Raw genomic sequence first — 22860 nt, forward strand, 5'->3', positions numbered from 1 at the left:
TTAGGGTTCCCAAAGAAAAGCAGCTTATACAGGAACTTCTTGTTTACATTAAAAAAAATGTAACTAATCCTGATGCCAAGGAGCTTTCATCAAGGATAAATGAAGATGTTTTAATGGAATGGATGAATGTCGATGATAATGTGCCTACAGTTCATCATTACACTGATTCTGAAATTGTAGATATAGTTAAAAGTCTGGAGAGAAATGCCTCTGCAGGTAGTAATGAAGATGAAAGAAGTGACAAAAATGAGGAAGATGTGAGAGAAAGAATCTCCATTGACAACTGAACTGCTGGCTGGACTAGAGCAACGAAGTTTTGTAAGTGAACAAGAAATCATGAATGTTTACTTGCTCCAAGATAAACTTATTAGAGAAAGACCCAAATATATGAAGCAGCAGACACTGCACAATATATTCAAGAAAATACCTAGGAAGCAGGAAGAAGAAGCAGTGGTGTCCACACTTGATAACCCACTACCATTAACTTCAAGTCAACCAAATGTGCTGTCACCACCATCAACATTTTATTAATTAAAATTCTGAAGAACTATTTTATTCAGTTGAACTAAAATTCTGTAGAACCATTATATTTAGTTGGTGAACATTAAAATTTCATAAGCTTTTCATTTAGTGTTTAATTTTTTTTCTTTAAAGGATTGTACAGGTAGTCATTTTTTGTTAAAAATATACAGCATATATAACCATCTGAAATCCAGCATTTTCAAAAATCCGGCACCCTTCAGGTCCGGATTTTTGAATACTTACCTGTATATATATATCTATATATGTCGGCCTGGCTGGCTGAGTGGTTAGCATATCCGCTCTCCAGCCAAAAGGCTGCGGGTTCGAATCCCGTCGTGGGCATGGATGTCTGCGAGTGTCTGTGGAAATACTAGTGGTGGTGGTCGGCAGTAGATGGCATTGGTGTAGTTGCGGTCAGTTGGTGGATTGAATAGTGGAGACAGAGTTGTAGAGCAGGTGCCCTCCCTCGATGAGTCCTTGGACTCCCTGGAGGTGTCAAATAATAATAATAATAATAATAATAATAATATGGGCTTAAAATAGCTCTGTAACAGGCCAGTTAGCCTAACATGTAGAAGGGAGAAAAAGAAGAAGAAGATATATATATTATATTTATTGGAATATAATATATACGCCTGTGTAGCTCAGTGGATGTGGCGTTTACACACCACGGCACTAGGCTGCACGAAGGAAGACTTGGTTTCGAGTCTAGTCAGCGACTAGAGGAAATTTTTCTAAGCCTTTTTTCGACCGGTTCCCGAGTTAGTTGATCTCTGGCACGGGCAAGCAGGTTTTTCCTCCTGGAAACTCGGGTTTTTCGTCCTGTAAACTCAAGAAAATCGACCGCAGAACCCACATTATTTCAGACATTAAATATATTGTGTTAGGGTTAGGGACCACGAGATGGCGGCACATTTGAGCCGTCTCTCTTCACTGCGCACCGCTTAATTAGTGATAGCCTTGGGCCATCTATCTCTGATTGGTACCAGTGGAGATTGAACTGCCCACTCAGTCTCCAAAAGTTAGATAGGGCTAAATGGCCTTGCCTACTCCCCGTATACGGGAATAAAAAGGCGTTAGATGATTTTTTTTTTTTTTATTTATTGGAAGTTTTTTTCCCACTTGGTTAGACTATAATAAATTTAGTTTAATCCTCTATCCAAGTGTAAACAAAGTTTGCACCTGAAGTACTTCAGGACTGAGGCAACTCGTGGCAAAGGTGGACCAAGCTCTCATCACTACTTGTCTTAGTATCTCCCATAATGCAAAGCACATCTCCTTGCAGGAATGTATAATGCTATGCATTAAGGCAGTGCTTCCCAACCGACATGCCGCAACACACTGGTGTGCTGCGAAACATTTAACTGCAAAGTCCTGATTATGGGGCGACAGTACCGAAGGACTAGGCTGCCGAGTGGTTCCCTTTTCGCTTTATTGCTCTTTTCTAGCTATGCACGTGTGACGGCGACCTCCCAGAATGTCATAGGTGCCATTCCTACCATTACTCCCTCCCTCACATTTTGCATCTATGACTCAGAAGATCATCACTCTGCTTCAGTTCCAACTCGTCTGTTGTGTTGTGAGAGTACCAGTCGAGTGTTTCAAGAGCGTATCATTTTTGTAAGAACTGCGTTCAAGTGAATGTTCAGTGTTGCTAAGTGGTCTGTGTAAAACACCTTAGCAGGAATGTCTTATTGCGTCTTTTTCTGAATTTGTGTTTTAACAAATGTGATAGTTTGTGGAACATAAGTCAAATTGTTATTATTTGCTGACAAAGATGCTTTTTCCTGTTACCGTCGATCTATAACATTCATTTTAGCTGAAGCTATAACGGTCATACAAGAAAGAAGTACCTTAGCATGATAAAATAAACACTGGCAAGTCATTTTTTTCCTATAGTTAACCATTTTTTTCTAATGTATTTTCTTCGGAATCAAAAGGTATCCAAGATATTTTTTGGACAATGGACGCCGACGTTATGAGTTACAAAATGATTATTGTGTAATTTGTATAGCTTAAGCTTGGTAAACGTAGACTTTCTGTCATTAATAGGCATTTCCTAACATAGTTTTGCGTGTTCTGGTATTTTGGATGCCCTAGTTACAATGCCTATTTGATATCCTCGATTATAATGTAGTATTTTTAGTTTCATGTGATTTATATCTTTCTATTCAATGGCTTGTTTATTTGCATATATTTTAGTTCTATTAAATTTAATTTTCAGTTACCCACAATAATGGATAAATATTTAAAAAAATCAGAAAAGCCATCAAATTCGCGAGCCCGAGAAAGTGAACAAAAGAAAAAGTTTAAGGCGCAATATAGTCATAGACTATATAAAGAGGATTTTCTGAAATTTGGTTTCATGTGCTCCGATAATTCTTCTGTGCCTCAATGTCTCATATGCCTGGAAAAGTTGTCAAATGAAGCGATGATGCCAAGTAAACTACATCGACACCTTTCTACCAAGCATCCTTCGTATGTAGATAAGGATTTTAACTATTTTAAATGTCTGCGAACTCAAATTCAAATGCAAAGTTCTTTCATGGGATCAGCCACAACGGTATCTAATGGAGCTCTAGAAGCAAGTTACAAAGTCGCAAGATTGATAGCTAAAGCCAAGGAGCCTCACACAATTGCCGAATCATTAATTTTACCAGCTTGTGTGGAAATTGTCAAAACTATGCTTGGAATCGATGAAGTAAAAGAAATTGAAAAAGTACCGCTTTCAAATAATATGATCAGCAGGCACATTGAAGACATGTCAGTTAGCATAGAAGGAATGCTAATCCAGAAAATTTGTGAAGTTAAGAAATTTTCCTTACAGGTTGATGAATCAACAGATGTTAGCAACTGTTGTCAGCTAATTGCACTTGTTCAAATTCCCGATGAGAAAGGGTTGAAAGAGCATTATTTATTCTGCAAAGAACTTCAGAAACAAACAACTGGGAAGGAAATCTTTAAAGTGATCAATGAATACTTTGATACAAACAAAATTTCATGGAAAAATTGCATACGTTTATGTACTGATGGCAGGACCGCAATGACAGGAAGGGTCAGAGGCTTGGTGTCCGAAGTTCAGTCTGAAAACCCTGATGTTCAAATAATACATTGCTTTATTCATAGAGAAGCTCTCATGTCAAATAGTTTAACTCTAGAATTAAAGTCCACACTTAATGACATTATAAAAATGATGAATTTGATCAAAAGTAGACCACTTCAATCGCATCTTTTTTTCAATTTTATGTGATGAAATGGGATCAGAACATCAATCTTTGTTGTTCCATACTGAAGTTCGTTGGCTGTCGAGAGGGAGCATTCTGTCCAGAGTTCATGAGTTGAAAGAAGAATTAAAAGCATTTTTTGAGGGTAACTCTCAGTATTCAGCTAAGTTGGAAGACAATTACTGGTTGCAAAAAATAGCCTACTTAGCTGACATATTTGAATACCTAAATGAACTTAATCATAAAATGCAAGGACCGCTTGAGAATATATTAACTTGCACTGACAAAATTAATGGATTCAAAAACAAAATTCAACTTTGGAAAGATGTGGTGAAAAATGGTTCCCTTGAAATGTTTAGTCGGTGTTGTAGTTCGAATCCCAAAAAAAGAAGAACTACTAGAACTTGTAGATCAACACCTATGAATGCTTTGAGAGAAAGCTTCATCACTACTTTGAATTAACGGAGACAAAGAAATTCGATTGGATTCGAAATTCATTTGGATCTTCATTAGATCACATGGCATTTGATTTATCAGTGAAAGAAAAGGAGGAGTTATTAGACTTAAAAAGTGATTGTACCCTTGAAGTTGAGTTTAAGGATGTTCCATTATCTCAATTCTAGGTAACTGCAAAAAAGGAGTTTCCATCCATCGGCGAAAAAGCTATAAACATTCTTTTACCATTTGCGACAACATAGATATGTGAACAAAGTTTCTCTTCTATGCTCATTATCAAGAATTTAAAGAGATCATCATTGAAGAGTCTTGATCATGAACTGCGTGCAGCTCCTTCGACCATAGACCCAGATATAAAAAAGTTGTGTTCACAGAAACAAGTCCAAGTATCTCACTGAAATAAGAAGGAAATATATGTATTAACTGTGGCAAAAGAATATTGTAGATATTTATATTAATACTTAAAATATTATTATTAGCATATTTATACATAGTCAGTAATTATTTTGTGTATAATTAATTTTACTTTTGTATTTTCACATCATAATTTTATAAAATAAGTGTTCTAAAAATTTAATCACAGTTTCACTCAGTCAAATCTGACAATTTAGTTCATAGATGCGATATAAAAACTATGTCAAATATCAGTCACTGAGGATGTATGGATTAGGTATTTTCATTCCATTTGTTTCATTTATTTCGTGCTTATGACTGCATAAGAAGACTTATCTGAAACGAATGTCTAGCTAGAATGTTTATGTATTATAATGCAAAAATATTTGAAAGAAAGATCTTATTAATTGAATCCCTGTATGAAATAGAAGAAATTAATCATGTTAATAGAAAAATGTTCCTTCATAGTGTGTCGTGAAATTATTTATGCTTGTGAGGTGTGCCGTGACATGAAAAAAGCTTGGGAAGGGGCCACTACCTAGACCGGTTTCAACCTTTATTGAGATCTCGTCAGCAGGAGCCAGACCCAGAAGTGGTGATACTAAGGTGAAAGCAATGGAGAAGTCATATTTACCTATACGAGTTGCCAAAAGGTGTCTCAACTTATTATTAAATTACTCTGGATTTAGAGAAAGATGTAGGAAGTTTTTTCTCACTTGGTTAGACTATAATAAATTTAGTTTAATCCTTTATCCAAGTGTAAGCAAACAAAGTTTGTGCCTGAAGTATCTTCAGGACTGAGGCAACTCATGGTAAAGGTTGTTCCATCTTTACCACGAGTTGTTGTTACTGCTGTCTGGCTTGGCTGTTGCAGTCACCCAGGACCTGGGTGGGGGTAATGAATGACAATGCTGTAGTCCATGAAGTTAACTGAGCACGGCTGTTGCTGTTACCCCTCAGATGACACATGAGCAAATGAGAGGCTCTGCTCAGTGGTGGGGTGAGCCTGCCACAGGGGTAGAGAGCCAACGTTGAGAGTTCTTCTCAGTGGCAGGGTGTGCCTGTTACTGAGGGGAACACCGAGTTTTTCAAGTTTGACCTATACTTGAACATTCAATCAAGGTCAAAACTGGTCCTGATAGTAGCCCTTCTCTTAATGCATAGCATTATACATGTCCGCAAGGAGATGTGCTTTGCATTATGGGAGATACTAAGACAAGTAGTGATGAAAGCTTGGTCCACCTTTACCACGAGTTGCCTTAGTCCTGAAGTACTTTAGGTGCAAACTTTGTTTGCTTACACTTGGATAAAGGATTAAACTAAATTTAATATTATATTTATATATTACATATATTAATTTTAACATGATATTAATTTTTATCCTACTCAAAGCTAAATGGTGATACTTCCTATTTCAACTCCTGCACAGTCTTGTGTTCTGAACCAGTGTGATAATATTGCTACAACAATAACATAGTGAATGACACTTTTATTATTTCTGGTGCATTCTCTTCATTTGAAGTTGTGTATATTTTTATTATTAGGTGCAGTATTATGAAGAATTTTGTTGATAGTATGCTGTGGCCATTTTTAGGAAAGTATTGCTGATGATTTTTAAATCAAGTTTAAGTGCTTGCTCATTGGAGCAAATCATTAAAGTCCAGTTTTTTAGTGTGTTAATGATATCTAATTTTTGTGTTGGGTGGTGGTAAGAGTTTACATGTATATTATTATTATTTTTCTAACCTCTGCAGTCATAGGACTCATCATGGGAATATTGGCCAGTATGTGTAGAGTTATGGTAAACAGTGAAGAAAAGACTGCCTGAAGGAAGACACGTAACAAGGGTATCTAAAAATGGAAGTGTATTATTCTGATTTTCAATTTCAATTGTGAATTGTATGTGTGTGTTGTTTGTTTGGGTGGCTGATGAAGGTGTCTTAAAGTCTGGTAGCCATTGGGCCAGATAATAAAGACATCATCAATGTACCTAAGCCAGACTTTGGGTTTTAAGTAAAGGAATCCAGACCATGTTGCTCAAACCTTCCATATAAAAGTTAGCAATTGGGAAGAGGGAAGGGAATAACAGTGAGCCCATGGTTATGCCATCTTTTTGCATGTAAAAAGTATTCGGCCAGACAAAATAACCAGAACGTAGAATATATCCTGTAAAAGAAGGATTGTGCAAATGATTAATAAATCACTTTTATCAAGTATAATGCCTTTAATTTCATTTACAGAGTGTTGAGTTTTGACACTAGTTTCTTGGCTAGATGATAACTGGTGTTGTCAATATCTATCTTCAACTCTCAGCTGAGGTGGTATGTTCTGCTTGTGAATCTTAGACAAATTCTTTTGAAACAAACATAATGTGGAAGTAATTTTTTAACTGTGATTGCAGGCCAGGAAGTAACTGATTTAAGTAATCCTACTGTTTTATTTTAATCTGATTAGTTTGGTTATATTTTACACATGGATAGGTGCTGTTGTTTGGTTCAAAATGATGGTAGTTTTCCATTTATTGGCTCTAGTAATTACAATATCCTGATATTTGCTTTTAAAGATTTCACAGCTACTAATTCAGTTTTGGTGACATTGCAACATCACCAAAACTGAATTAGCAGCTATGGAATCTTTAAAAGTCAGGATATCATAATTACTAGAGCCAATAAAGGGAACACTACCATAATTTTAAACCGAACAACTTCCTTTGAAAAAATGAATCAATTGGTCTTGGACAAAAGCACCTGCTTTTGGTCGGATTAAAAAGAAAACAGTAGAATTACTTAAATCAGTTACTTCCTGGCCTGCAAACACAGTTAAAAACCTACTTCCACACTATACTTGTTTCCCAAGAATTTACGGTTCGCCTAAGATTCATAAGCAAAACATACCTCTTCAGCTGATAGTTAAAGGTATTGACAGCCTCAGTTATCACCTGGCCAAGAAACTAGTGTCAACACTTTCTAAATGTTTCTACGTTTCTGAATACATTTTATCATTTATGGTAGTTGGGAGAAATCTTATGCTTCTTTCAATATGGTATATAAAATCTAATTTGTTAACTGTCCTGAGTTGCATAGCAAAGTTTAGGCTTTTACTAAGAAAGCGAGAGTTCATTATTATTCAGGGCATGGCTTAAAAGGTTAAACACGTGACTGTTCATTGAAGGTAGCTGGTTGCTCCTGTTATCACTGGCTTGTGATTGGTTGTTTTCAAAGACATTCAATGATGAGAAATTTAAATGTACATTATTTAAATCTTGCTGCAAATTTTACTTTGTTTCCAGGGTATGTTTAGCTGAGTTGTCAGTAATCCTTTAGAGGACATGAAAAATATCTGGATTTAAATAACTAAAAAGTTCCCACCCCTGACTTTTTCCCATCAATCCCTCCTCTTCCCCAGATCCTTCTCTCACTCCCCCTTCCAAACACCCTCTACCCACCCTTAATAATAATAATAATATTATACATATAAAAAAACCTGGGTTTTTTTCAAAATTTTCAAATAATTCCCCACATTACTTTACCCCCACTTCCCCCAAACCCCCTTCCTTTAACAGCTTAACAGCAGATGAATGCATATCGCTGGGATAAGGAGAAGGAAAACAACATCCAAAAAAGGTATGTCTGAATTTTCCTTCAATATTATTCTTCATATATTAGTTTTATAACACTTCAGTAATGCCCTAAGATTTGAGTAAAGAGCCAATGACATTGTAAAAAAAGGGGCACTCCTAATCATGTTCTAAATTTAAAATTGGAACTTTTAGGTATTATTTCTGGGAAAATTCCCATGTTAGCCATTAAAAATAATAGTTTATTTTAGAGGAGTAACATGGGAATTTTCCCAGCAATAATACCTAAAAAGTTCCAATTTTAAATTTAGAACACGATTTTGACCAAGTGCTAAGTTTTTGTGAATCTGCTCTCTGAGCACTGCTTTCTCCAAATGGTTGCAAATTCTTAACTTTTGGCTTTTAGCCAACGTGCATTTCCTTTTTTTTAGCTTGATGCAGTTACGAACAAGATTGCCATCTTTGCATCATTTTAAAAATGCCAGCTGATTATTCAAAAAAAAAAAAAAGAAACACGCAGCTTTAGCTTACTTTAGTGATTGAACTGTGTGTACATTAAAGGAAAGGATACTCTACTGTTTACATCTCCAACAAAGACCAATGTCTCCTTTTGTGTTATGTCAGCTGCCATCTGTAATGACTCTAAAAATTCCTCCACTTCTTCCTTGGTATAACTTCTGCTGAATAATAAGAATAAACAGATCTTTGTCCAATTTCCCATTCTGAAATTTGCTATTACTCTACTGAATACTACTTACAATTAAAGAAATTTATCTTTCTGTTTAATGTGATATTCCTTCCTTTCCTCCTATTTTCTGAATATAACACCTTATAGCTATTATTTGGCAGCATTTCATGTGATTTTTTTCATTTGTCTCAGAAACTCCAATTATGTCAACATGATACTTGTTTAATTCTTCTGCCAGTTCCATCCATTGATGGTGCCTATCTGACTTTGCACTGTTTACCTGTTTCTATGATGAAAACAGGTAAATTTCACTGGGTAGTGGCTCAGTCAGCATGATATTTCATTATCTTGTACCATTATTTTGTTTTTGATTTAAGTCAACACAGAATATAATCTGTTTGGATATGTACCCAAACCACAAGAAGGTGATTATTGGATATTAGATCAAATAATTTCATCACTTTTCTATCTTCGTTTATGTAACATGGAGGTGTCCTCCCAGTTATCTAGCTTTGACCCTAAAGAAGAACCCCTCACCCTTTTTTTTCCGCTAGGATTCAAAACACCAAATTTAAAAAAAAAAAAAAAAAAAAAAGCAACCATAAAGCCCCGGTTAACACGAATATATGTGGATGACATGAAATGGATGAACGTACTAAGTGCATATGCAATCCATACAATGCACTTGAAAAAAAAAAAAAACTTCCTTTCATTTAATTTCTAGGTATTTGTCTAATCATCTTGATAATATGATTTTTTCCAACCAAATCTTGATTATAACAACTGATTGAGTTTGGTATGCCCATCTTCCAAGCAGCTTTCCATCTTAGAAAGAAATTATAGATGGATTTATATTCTCTTTCATAAATTTTCAACCTTTCATATATTTTGAAAATCTTAAAAACAGGATATTATACATACTGTAAACCCACGAGAGCAAGTTTCATCAAATGTAGATCTTGCATTGGCAAAAGTTCTTGTTTCTTTTAGATGGTCAAAGGAAGGTGGTTTAACAAATATTATATATGGCTTTAGTTCTGGTGTGCGCAAAATTTTTAGAGCCTGAAAATAAAATTCATATTCTTAAAAAATGTAACATATTATTACCATGATTAACATATAATTAAATAAAACTGAAACATTTAATTAAATGAGTAATGTTATATTTAGCAGTTTTTTCATACAGACAAAACAGCCATAAAGGAGCTCTTGCAAGTTATTAACCACCTTACCGGCCATTATGGATCAAATATACATCCTCATACGTTTTGTATCCATCATATATATTTCAATGTAATATCAATGGTATTACAATTTTAATATGCACTTCACATCCATGATAAACTTAATGTCTATAGACGCCTTGGCCGGTAGCATGGTTAATTTAATTTAAATATTACTGTGTATAAAAAACATAATTCTATCTAATGAATGACTGTGTGAGCAGAGCTTATTGGCTTATTGGATAGAGTGTACAGCCAGTTTTCTCTCTGGCTGTACACTCTATCCTCAAACTCAGACTACTGGGATATCTCAGCTTTCAATTTGTTCACACAATTACATAATTCACAAGAAATGTTGAGCTATACAAACCAGCAATGCTCCAAAACATCTACTAGCGGTTACCAATTACATATTTGGTTTAATCCTTTATCCAAGTGTAAGCAAACAAAGTTTGTGCCTGAAATATTTTCAGGACTGGGGCAACTCATGGTAAAGATGGTATAAGTTCTGATCACTTGCCTTAGTATCCCATAATGCAAAGCACATATCCTTATGGGTATGTATAATGCTATGTATTATGGAAAGGATCACTACCCAGACCGGTTTCGACCTTTATTGAGGTCTCGTCAGTGGGAGCAAGACCCAAAGGTGGTGATACTAAGGTGGAAGTAATGCAAACGTCATATCGCCATATACCAGTTGCCAAAAGGTGTCAACACCTTATCATTAAAATTCTCTGGATTAGAGATAGTTGATGGAAGTTTTTTCACTTAGCTATGCTACCAATTACATATTTGGTTTAATCCTTTATCCAAGTGTAAGCAAACAAAGTTTGTGCCTGAAATATTTTCAGGACTGGGGCAACTCATGGCAAAGGTGGTATAAGTTCTGATCACTTGCCTTAGTATATGGTGATGACTTTTGCATTACTTTCACCTTAGCATCACCACCTCTGGGTCTAGCTCCCACTGACAAGACCTCAATAAAGGTCAAAACGGTCTGGGTAGTGATCCCCTTTATAAAGCACTGATATTTCCACATTTGGATTACTGTGCTCAGGTCTGGTCACCTGGATTCCTTGGAGATGAGGAGGCTGTGTAGGGGTTCAGAGAAGAGTGACTAAGTTGGTGAGTGATGTAAAAAATGCTCCCTACATTGATAGATCGAGAGCTTGTGGATTGCAGAGGTTGGTTGATAGGTGGAGAAGAGGGGATATGATGGAAACATTTAAATTACTGATCTGCATCAATCCTATAAAAGGTTTTTATAGGATTGATGCAGGGAAAATGTTTCAGCTGTGTGATAGTGATGGAAGAACAAGAGATGATCCCTGGAAATTAAAGAAGAGTGTGGTTAACAAGGGTGTCAGAACAAGGTTTTTTGCCTGGAGGGTGGTGAATGAGTGGAATTCATTGCCTGACTTAGTTGTGAGCTCTTCGTCTGTAAATGAATTCAAGAAGAGATATGACAGATATTATTTTGCTAGTTTGGGTCTCCCATGATGAGTCTACTGACTCCATGGAGATACCTGTAATAATAATAATAATAATAATTATTATTATACATACCCATAAGGATATGGGTATGTATAGTATCCCATAATGCTTTGCATTATGGGATACTAAGTTTTGCATTATGGGATACTAAGGCAAGTGATCAGAACTTATACCACCTTTACCACAAGTTGTTCCAGTCCTGAAAATATTTCAGGTGCAAACTTTGTTTGTTTACGCTTGGATAAAGGATTAAACCAAATATGTAATTGGTAGCATAGCCAAGTGAAAAAACTTCCACCTACTACCAGTTACCAACCATCTTACAATGTCTAACTTCAGTGCTAGTAAAACTCATTCACATCTTATCTGTTAAATATGGTAAAAAAAATTTTTTTTCTTGCTTTTATCTTTTAGTAATAATATCCATATCATCTTTAATAATTCTCGTAGACAGGCTTATACGTTGGTTATGCATTATTAAAACACTTAAGGAATAGAACAACGTAGTTAAGAATATAAATTAAATTAAACTTTAATAAATATTTTCCGATATTTCGGCAACGTCACATTGCCATTTTCTAAAGGAACTTACAAAAAAGTTACGTGCACGTAGGCACTACAACACAGAAACTGGGAATGAAGAAATGAAGCTATTGTTCTCCTAACAGTCCTGATGGTGCCCTCTAGTGGGCTAAGTAGGTGTTCTTGGCCGTTGGGCTGAAGGTCTGCAGATGTAGGCCTCCCAAATTTGGGGCAGTCGCATACACCCAAATTTGTTGAGGTTTGGAGAATTTCTTAGGGCTGAGGCTGATTCCATAAAGAGTCTTTCAAATTTGTATTTGCTACGGTGTATCACTGTAGCTTTTTTCCACCGTATTCTGTGGCGTGTATCCAGAGCATGGTCCACAAGCCCAGAATGACTGTATTTGTGAAAACGGATGTAGTCCTTGTGTTCCGAAATTCTGATATTCGCTGTCCTGCCTGTTTGGCCAAAGTAAGACAGTTTACAACTGCAAGGGACCTGGTAAACACCAGGTAGGTCTAGGGGAAGTGGTTGGTCTTTAGTGGAGCGGATAAGGGATGCCAATTTTCTGTAAGGTTTGTAACAGGAGGTCAGGTCATGTTTTTTTAAGATTTTGGTAATCTTTTCCGAGGTGCCTCGGATGTAGGGAATGGTGATGGATTTAGAGTAATCCTTGTTGTGGGGTTGGGGGGGATCTGTGGTTTGTAATTTCTAATATTTTTTGGATGTTTTTGGGGGGGTAGCCATTGGCTGAGAAAGTGTTGAGGATGTGATTTAGTTCAGTGTTTAGGGCCAAGTCGTTTGAACAGATTAGTTTAGCCTTGTTGTATAGTGTTTTCACTACTCCATATTGTTGTGAGGGGGGGGGGGGATTGTTGGTGAATGTATCTGCCTGTATGGGTGGGTGGGTTTTCTGTAAACTGAGAAAACCAAGGATCCATTAGGCTGGTGGGTGACTAGTTATTATTAAAGACATCTTTGTATATTTGTATAAATTTGTATAAAATTGTATAAATATAAATTTGTATAAAATTATTAAAGACATCTTTAATAATTTTATACAAATTCAACCCCAATACTATTCCTGTGCCTCTGAGAATTGTTATTGCTGCATGCATTTTATAGATATTTCAAAAGCTTTGTGTTGATCCCACATGTAAAAGATTGTAAACCATAATACATAGGCTAAAGATTTTTTTCTTAATTCTTTATATATATTACTTATTTTTAACATAATCTGAAAACTGTTCTGGAGATCAAACAGGGAACATTTTCAAGTCACTTCAGACCTCTAATGAATGGGATAGTGGTCTCACAGAGAACAATAAAATTCTTCTCCCACCTAAAGACAGTCACAAACATCCATGCCCATGACAGGATTTCAACTCGCAGCTCACTAGTCAGAGAGTGGGGTACATTAACAACCCAGCAAACCAGGCTAGCAATTCTCTTTATCAGAATTCTCCAATTAAGATATACGACAATCACCTGCATTCATTCACAGTTCAATTCCAAAATCATTGAGTAAACTTTTATTGTCTGGAGAATATCTATTTAAATCAGAGCAAGAGCAACGTTAACTAAAGTCATAAAATAAGATAGAAGCCATTCTTTTAATTGCAACAAAAATAAACACTAAAATTATTAACTGTTCACTTTCTGCCGACATGAAAAGTGACTTCATCTGAAAAGCAAATCTGGATTCTCGTTGACACATTCCAGAATTTTGGCTGCAAACATTACTCGTTGTAGCTTATCATTTTGCTTGATTCCCTGCAACACCTGCACTTTGTACATGCAACATAAAATGGACAACCTTGTGAAAGGCAGAGTGGGGTATTTGCAGTTCACAGGACACTCTCCTGTTGGATTTTTTCTGGCTTCACGGAAAGGTCTCGTGAATCCTCTTTATCTTTGGATATTGGCTGCTTCCCTCCTCCGTGTTGTTTCTAAATGTTTCCCATCGTTAAAAAATTTTCTTTCCACAAATGGATACTCTTGGAGTCGGGTGCTGCCTTTTTGCTGCACTGCTTTGATAGATTTCAGCTCAGCTGACCACCACATAACTTGCACTTTCTCTGCCTCTGATGCCATGTTTAAGCCCTGTTCAGCAGCGCCACCACATTGAGAAAGCAGGAAAAAATTCTGGATGAAACTTGTCTCTGGAATGCTTGAACAACCCAAACCATACATATTTCTGCATTTTGATTTTTTACTGTTCTTTGAAACTAGAGAGGTCCAATGTGGACACTTTGTATTATTGTTGATAGCAACACATTCATGATGGTTCAAGAGATGAGAGCATACACAGGATACAAATTAGGAAGTGATCAGCATTTAATTTTGAGTGTGATAAAATTGAATATCATATTTAAAAGAAAAAGTGTATAAGGTTAAAAAAAAATAATCAAAGCCGAGCAGCTTACAGAGGTGAACTGTAGGCTGAAATACACAAATATTATTCAAGAAAGAAATGAAAGAATTTGAAAACAAGAATCAAATGTTGAACAAAACAGTGATTCAGCTAAAGAGGCATTTGGTGAGAATGCCTGAAAAAACAACAACAACAACAACAAAAAAAAAAAAAACAGACAAAGTTTCTAGAAAGTAAGTCGACATGTGCTTTGAAAGAATACAGAGAAAAATATAAGAAAACAAAGTAATGTAAAACTACTGGGATGATTTTGGTAAGAATATAGAAGATGAGTATCAAGAAGTTGTTAAAATGTTCTGGAGGTATTGAAAAATCTAAAGAAATGGAGAACAAAATACAGTAAAAGGAATCAGATGTGATAAGGATAGCATGACTGATATTTTGGATATCTGGAATAATTACTTTGATGAAACAAGTGATGACAGAACAGCATTTAGAGGAATGCAATCAAGAGTACATATCAACACTTGAAGTGGAAAAGACCATCAAATACCTTCTTTTCTTGAAGGATGAGGCATTTGTTTTCTGGCTTCACTGGTCTCTCCCCCCCCCCCCCCAGTCTATGCGATCCATCTCTTTTGGTATGTGATGAGAATCCTTGCAAAAACAGAAAAATCAGATGCATATTTTCATCTTTCCATCCTAAACAGATGCTCTTTCAATTTCTCTGTATATTTCTTGATCTTTTCATTTATGTTGTAAATATCTAGCCTTCTTCTGTGTTCGTCCAATTTTGTGCATCCTTTAAGTGCTTTTAAAAATTTCATTTCTGCAGCTTATATTTTACTTTCATCTTTCTTTTTAACACTTCACATTCTTAACTATATATAGAGTGGGAGTGGCCATTACTTTATAAAATTTTAGTTGAGTTTCTCATCTTGTTTTTTTATTGTATCCTTTTAATTGTTCCACAGATTTTTTAAAATTTCTTTATTTTTTCATCTATATCTTTATCTTTTAGATATGTTATTAGGCAGCCTAAATAATTAAACTGTGTCACTTGTTCTATTATTTTATTTTCTGACTATTTTTGATCCAACGTGATCTTGACCTTTAAATGCCATGACTTTTTGCTTTCTTTGTGTAATTTTTAAACTATTGTTGGCTTATTTTTTTTAAATTCATAAACTGATTTTGGAAGGTCATCTACATTGGCTTGTAATGTGATCTGATTATCTGCATACAACATTTGTCAATACAATGTTACCAGATACATTGTTTTGTTGTTTTTCATATTTTAATAATCTGATAAATATATGCGTTGAATATAGTTGGAGATAAGATACATCCCTATCTAACAACTTAATTAATTTCAATTTCTTATGTCAATTTATTACCTAACTGTAACAGTATTTTTGTATCTTTATGTAAACTTTATATAGCTCGTATCAAATGTAATGGATATCCTTGTTTTTTCATTATATTCCATAATTTTTCTCTGTGTATTCTCATAATCTATAAGGACAGCTATGTCTCTAAATTTATTCTCATCTTTTTTCCATAATTTTTCTCTGTGTATTCTCATAATCTATAAGGACAGCTATGTCTCTAAATTTATTCTCATCTTTTTTCCATAATTTGTTTTAATACAGAAATATTGTCTATACACATTCCTTCATGTCTGAAACCATTTTATTCTTCTGAGAGTAGATTGTTTGTAATATTTCTAAGTCTTTTATTCAGAATTTTACTGTTAATTTTGTAACCTGTACTTAATAAACTTATTCCTCTGTAATTTCCAATTATCTGTCCTCAGCTTTCAATCAACAGCATCTCATGTTTCCACCAACAATTATTTATTAATTTTAAGAATCTGTGATGTAAATATTCTCCACCATATTTCCCAAGCTCTGTATTTATGAACTCTAATCCAGCTGCTTTTCTATTTTTCATATTTATTGTTTATTTTAGATCTTCTAATCTAATTGGTCCTATATCAGTACTGATTTCTTTACTATTATTTTCTGTTATTAACTTTTGGTAATAACATAAATTCATATAATGTTCTATCATTGTTTCTCTTGTATTATGTGTCATATCTCTTTCTTCTGGTAATTAATTTACGGAATTAACAACGCATATGAAGTATTTTAATTAAAGATAACTTTAATGAATCACTTCTATATTTCGGCAATGTCACATTGCCATCTTCAGGAACATAAAGATATGGTATGTGCACTAAGGAACTTAACAAAGCAAATGAGGAAGAAAGTAAGAAACTACTTTTGTTCCTAAAGTCCTAATGGTGCCCTCTTACGGGCTAATTTGGTAGTCTTGGCAGTTGGGCTGAAGTTCTCATAATGAAAGTCTCCCAAATTTGGGGCAGTTTCATGCACCCAAATTTGTTGAGGTTAGGAACGTTTTTTAGAGCTGCTGAAGATTCTTTGAATAATCTTGATAGAGGGGACAGCCATGGGTTCACCACTTTCCCCACCCTTGGCCAATTTCTTTATGGAGACATTTGAAGAGAAAGCCTTAAACTCCGCCCCACAAAAACCCACTATTTGGCTTCGTTATGTGGATGATGTGTTTGCTATTTGGCCACATGGCTCAGACACACTCCACTCCTTCCTAACACACTTAAACAACCAACATCCCAGAATCCAGTTCACCTTAGAAAAAGAGGAAAACAACACCCTCCCCTTCCTAGACACTTTAATCACCCGCCAGCTTGATGGATCTTTGGTTTTCTCTGTTTACAGAAAACCCACCCACACTGGCAGATACATTCACCAGCAATCTCCCCCCCCCCCTCACAACAATATGGGGTGATAAAAACACTATATAACAGGGCAAAATTAATCTGCTCAGATGACAAGGCCCTGACTATGGAACTAAACCACATCCTCAACACTTTCTTAGCCAATGGCTATAACCCCCAAAAAATCCAAAAAATACTAAAACCTATAAACCACAACCCCCCTCCCGCCCTCCACAATAAAGACTACACCAAGTCTATCACTATCCCCTACATCCAGGGCACCTCTGAAAAAATAACTAATATCCTCAAAAAATATGACCTTACTTCCTGTTACAGACCATATAAAAAGTTGGCATCCCTTATCCGCTCTACCAAAGACCAACCACTTCCCCTAGACCTACCTGGTGTATACCAGGTCCCTTGCAGCTGCAAATTGTCCTACTTTGGCCAAACAGGCAGAACAACAAATATCAGGATTTCAGAACACCAAGACTACATCCGTTTTCACCAGTACAGCCGCTCTGGGTTGGCAGACCATGCCTTAGATACCCATCATAAAATTCGTTGGAAGAAAACAAAAATAATCCATCGCAGCAAGTTTAAATACGAAAGATTATTCAAAGAATCTTCAGCAGCTCTAAAAAACGTTCCTAACCTCAACAAATTTGGGTGCATGAAACTGCCCCAAATTTGGGAGACTTTCATTATGAGAACTTCAGCCCAACTGCCAAGACTACCAAATTAGCCCGTAAGAGGGCACCATTAGGACTTTAGGAACAAAAGTAGTTTCTTACTTTCTTCCTCATTTGCTTTGTTAAGTTCCTTAGTGCACATACCATATCTTTATGTTCCTGAAGATGGCAATGTGACATTGCCGAAATATAGAAGTGATTCATTAAAGTTATCTTTAATTAAAATACTTCATATGCGTTGTTAATTCCGTAAATTAATTACCAGTTATGTCTAACCAACGTATAAGTCTTACTACTATCTCTTTCTTCATTGTTTACTATCCTTAATATTTTGTTGGCTATGTCTTGTCATCCAAGTATGTCTTCTATTTTATTAAATAAATCTGTCCCAAGAAACCTTGCTGAGCTTTCTGTATACTACTGTTTTAGCTATTTTTTTTCTTCTTTCTTTTTGTTTTTGTATATTTCTTCTGTTTATTTTGTAAACTAAGGATGAACTACATTTTTACCTGTGTACGAAAAAAAATTTTCATGACTACAGCCAAATGTGAACATAAATTTATTGCCAGCATACTAATAACTCATATTACACAAAAAATGTGATATAAATTTCATACAAATTAAATTGCAATAAATTTTTGGCAAAAGTTACAAATTTCTTAAGAACGTAGTTAAGAAATTAATGTAGAGGGCTTAGAAAAACTATGCAGAGAGATATTTTAGTATGGAATATATGCACCACAAACTACAACACAGCTTCACAGTGTTGTACCATGCTTAGCACCAAGTGATTCAGGAGTTCTTGAGGCAAACTGGCCAAATTTTCCTTTAGAAAAAGAATAAGAACTTGCTTGTTTTCTGGAGGGGAATTTTAAGCAGCAATGCATCTTCCTATTGTGCCCCAAATGTGTTCCATTGGGTTGAGATCTGGGAGCATGCTTGCCACTCGATTCGATTAATATCCTTAGTCTCCAGAAGTATCTCCAATGCTCATGTATGATGTGGCATGGCACTATCATCAATAAAAAATGAATTCTTTGCCTACAGCACCATGGAACAATTAAAAATTACATTGAAGAACTTTATTGTATTATCATTCATCAGTCAATCTCTTTTTCTAGCGCTTGTTGCTCAGTGTATCCATTAAGAATAATGCATCCCCACACCATGAATGATCCCATCACCACCATATCTATTCCTTTCAAGAACATTCTCATGATGGTAAGCAGTACCACTTTCATGCCAGATCATGTCACCTGGAATTGGAGGAAAGACTAAAACGATTCTCATCTGTAAAGAGTACATTAGCTCATTGATGTCTTGTCCAATTTTATGGATACAGCACTACTGAAAATATGCTATGTAATGAACTGCAGATAAAGGGACAGAGACTATGGGCTTATTTGTTGCAGACGTCTTGCCACAGTCTGTTGAGTTATCCATGTACCTGTCCTTGCCATGGTGCTTCAATTACATTTTGCTGTTATAACCAAAATTCTATCTTCATGCTCCATAAAGATAGAATTTTAAGGGCAGCCTCTTAGCAAACATTGACAGAAAGAGCTTCCTTCAAACACAATTTGCTTAGCACATCCTTTGGCCTTTTATCCTGTTGAGTGCTACCACATGACCTGTTTGCATGCGATTCAAAAATTTGAATGCGTACCCACTTTCTAATCAAAATTCTCAATATACAAATTGCCACAAGCTGATTCATCTGAATTTGCAACTGTAATCTTCAGAAATCATGTTTGTCCTTAGGATTTTGGACACCCGCGTATGTTTCTGAAGGAATGATTTGTATGCCACTTTTTTTTTTCCTTTTACGGCATTTTCTATATCTGTGTTCCAAATGTTTAATATTTTATTTTTGTTTCCGAATACTTCATAAAGCAGATAATTCATAAAAATAATTCATAAATTTATGAATTATTTTTATTAAGGTTTTTCATTCTTCTTCTATATCTCATTGATTTTGGCTTCTTTAATGTAATTTGTTAATCATGATTGATATAGAATTCTAATGTTTTCTTCTTGTAATACTCATAGATATACTTTGTATACTTGTTCTATTTGTTTTTTCTTATTTACCACCTTTTGCCATTTTGTTAGTATTTCTATTTTAGAAACTACTAAGTAATGATCTGAAAATTTTTTATTTCCTTTGTAAACATGTACACCTCTTACACATGGAGCTAGTTTCTGATTAGTAATGATATAATCATTATAGATCTTGTTCATTTGTCATTCCAAGTATATTTATTTATATTCTATTTTTGAAAAAAAAAATTAGTTATTTTAAAATTACTGAAAATACAGAAGTCTAGCAGTTCTTGATCATTGTTATTCATGCAAAGTTCTCTAATTTTCCTAAGACATCTGGGATTGAATTATTTCCAATTCTAGTATTACGATCTCTTGCTATTAATATAGTCATTTTTATTAGATTTAATTAACTGTTTTTGTAGTTCCTCATAAAATTGTCCAGAATCCTCTTTTCTACCTTCTTCAGGGGCATATACTCCTATGATATTTAAGCAGACTTAGCAAAAATCATCTATATCTTTTGTTCCCTTCAATTTCTTTTTTGCTTCTGTTATCATGGCTATATTAATATTTTTAGCTGTTTTGCTAATTCTGCTGAAATGTGGAAAGGCAGCTGGAATAGATAATATTTGACCAATGTTCAAAATATGAAGGTATAAAAGTTTTCACTGCATTAACACGTTCACTGCCAAGCTGAAAATTGGAATTTCATGTGGTGGACAAATTTTTTATATTTTGTTATTTAGTTTTCCTTGTGCTCAAAATAAGTTAATATATTATTTATATGCTTTTATTATTATGTACATAGGATTTATGTACTCTAAATATCTATTACGCGATATCGCGTGATATGTAATTCGGTCAAATGTTATATATTTTACAAATAAAAAACATTTAAATATAATAATTATAACTTTAATTAATTATCAGTCTTTTATAATCACATAGAATTTTTAAAAATAACGTACAAATAGAAAAAAATAATTATCAAAAATCAACATTTATAGGGAACTTACTAAAAAAAAAAAACAATACTCAAAATAAATAAAAACCAAACTTCAAGCAAGCTAAATCAACGAATAACTAAACAAAATCGTCACGTCGTCGCCTTGTCCGAATGCCGCCACTGTGCCACTGGCTAACATAAACAATAGACAATGGCTGGCAGCCATCCCCACTCCATGAAAGTCGATCCCTTCCCTAGTGGCCAATATAAATATTATGCGCCGTTTCGCTGTGGCCACTATTCCGCTTAGAAACTTGATAGCGACATCCACGCGATAACGTGTGATCGGCCGGGCGGTGAGAACTCGCATTACGCAATATCGCGTGATTGGCAATGAACATGTTAATTCAGATGGTTTGGTCAGAGGTTTAATTCCAGATGGGTGTGTAACTCTCATAAAGTTCATCCATAAAATAAAGAAATAAAATGGAATGCTAGAATTATACAGGAATTTCCTTATTAAGTTTTCCAGGTAAGATTTATGCAAGTACTAGAGCTAAGAAAAATTGTGGAAGGGAAACTTAGGAAAACTAAGCAAACACTTTGAAGAGTATATCATCCAGGCAGTGATATTGCAGGAATGAGAGAATCAATGGCTTATACTGGAATTGAAGTGACCGATATGGAGGTGATTAGTATATTACAGAACCGTAACGTGAATACATCTGTGAGATTGGATGGTATAGCAGCTCAAGTGTTATGTGAAGCAGCAAAGGAATTGTTAGTGCCCTCAACCATATTGTTTAATTTAAGTCCTAGCTCTGTGTTAGTCCTGAGGGGATGGAAAGAGAGGAAAACAGTTCCATTGCATAAAAGAGGCTCCAAGAGTGCTGTTGCAAATTACCAACCGATCAGCATATCAGGAGTCGTCATCAAGGTTTTGGAGAAATTATTCAAAAGCAAAATACAAGAATGGATAGATGGAAATGGGATACTGTATGGGGGGGAAGCATAGTTTTGTAAAGGGTAGATCATGCCTCAGTAACTTGCTCACGTTTCATAATACAGTGATGGCTGAATTGGATAGGGTTTACAGTGATACTGCTGGACTTTGCTAGGACTTTTGACAGGATACCGCATGGAATTCTAATCAGTAAACTGCAGCACATGAGGATGGATATAGGGTTGGTGAGATGGATAGGAGGGTGGTCGATAGAGAGATATCAGAGAGTAGTTTATTCAGGAGTAGAGTCCAAAAGAAGGCCTGTGACTAGTGGTGTGCCGCAGGTTCTGTTCTTGGACCACTGCTATTAATTTGTTCACTAATGATATAGGAAAGGATCTGAGAGGAACTGTTTGTTTATTTGTCGATGATGCAAAGTTGGCTAGAGCAATAGTGAATACACATAATGTCAAAATTTTGCAGGATGATTTGAATAGATTGACAAAATGAGCTAAGGTTATGCATTTTGGGGTTGAAAAGATTAGCAGCAGTATACCACATTGGTGGAACTGTACTCCAGGAAACTAACGAAGCCAGAGACTTGGGAGTGTTGGTGAATAGAATGCAATACACAGGCCTTAAAATCTAATTTGAACAAATTTCCTCTTATTACAAAACTCTTTTCATATCCGGTACTACCATACTATAGGTTGACCAACCAATCTCTCGTGCATGGACCCAAAATAAATAAATAAACAAATCCAATACAAGTCTGCAATTCCCTAACTGAATAATTGCTATAATAAATTTGGTATGAAAACCAGTAACAAAAGGCACATTAGTGGCTAAATTAGCTCATCAGATCAAATCTACAATGGTTACTGAAGAATACTTTGACGAGCAGAGAAAAGCAGGTTATTGTTCCTCTTTATTGAGCTTTGATAAGACCCCATCTTGACTACTGTGCCCATATCTGGATACCAGGGTTTGTTCTG

At 35.2% G+C, this 22860-nt stretch overlaps 1 protein-coding gene across 1 annotated transcript in view; it reads right to left on the reverse strand.

Annotated features, from left to right (window-relative positions):
• Window positions 1-22860, reverse strand: part of metro (membrane palmitoylated protein 7-like protein metro) — a 456631-nt gene that overhangs the window by 13706 nt on the left and 420065 nt on the right. The window contains exon 15 of the mRNA XM_090408766.1: window positions 9782-9922. Within this exon, the coding sequence (XP_090264892.1) occupies window positions 9782-9922 (141 nt within the window). The remainder of the gene's footprint in view (window positions 1-9781; window positions 9923-22860) is intronic.

The sequence above is a fragment of the Typopeltis vanoorti genome, chromosome 2 (assembly GCF_054136105.1).
Source record: "Typopeltis vanoorti isolate ZY-2024b chromosome 2, IOZ_Tvanoo_1.0, whole genome shotgun sequence".
Lineage (NCBI taxonomy): Eukaryota > Metazoa > Arthropoda > Arachnida > Uropygi > Thelyphonidae > Typopeltis > Typopeltis vanoorti.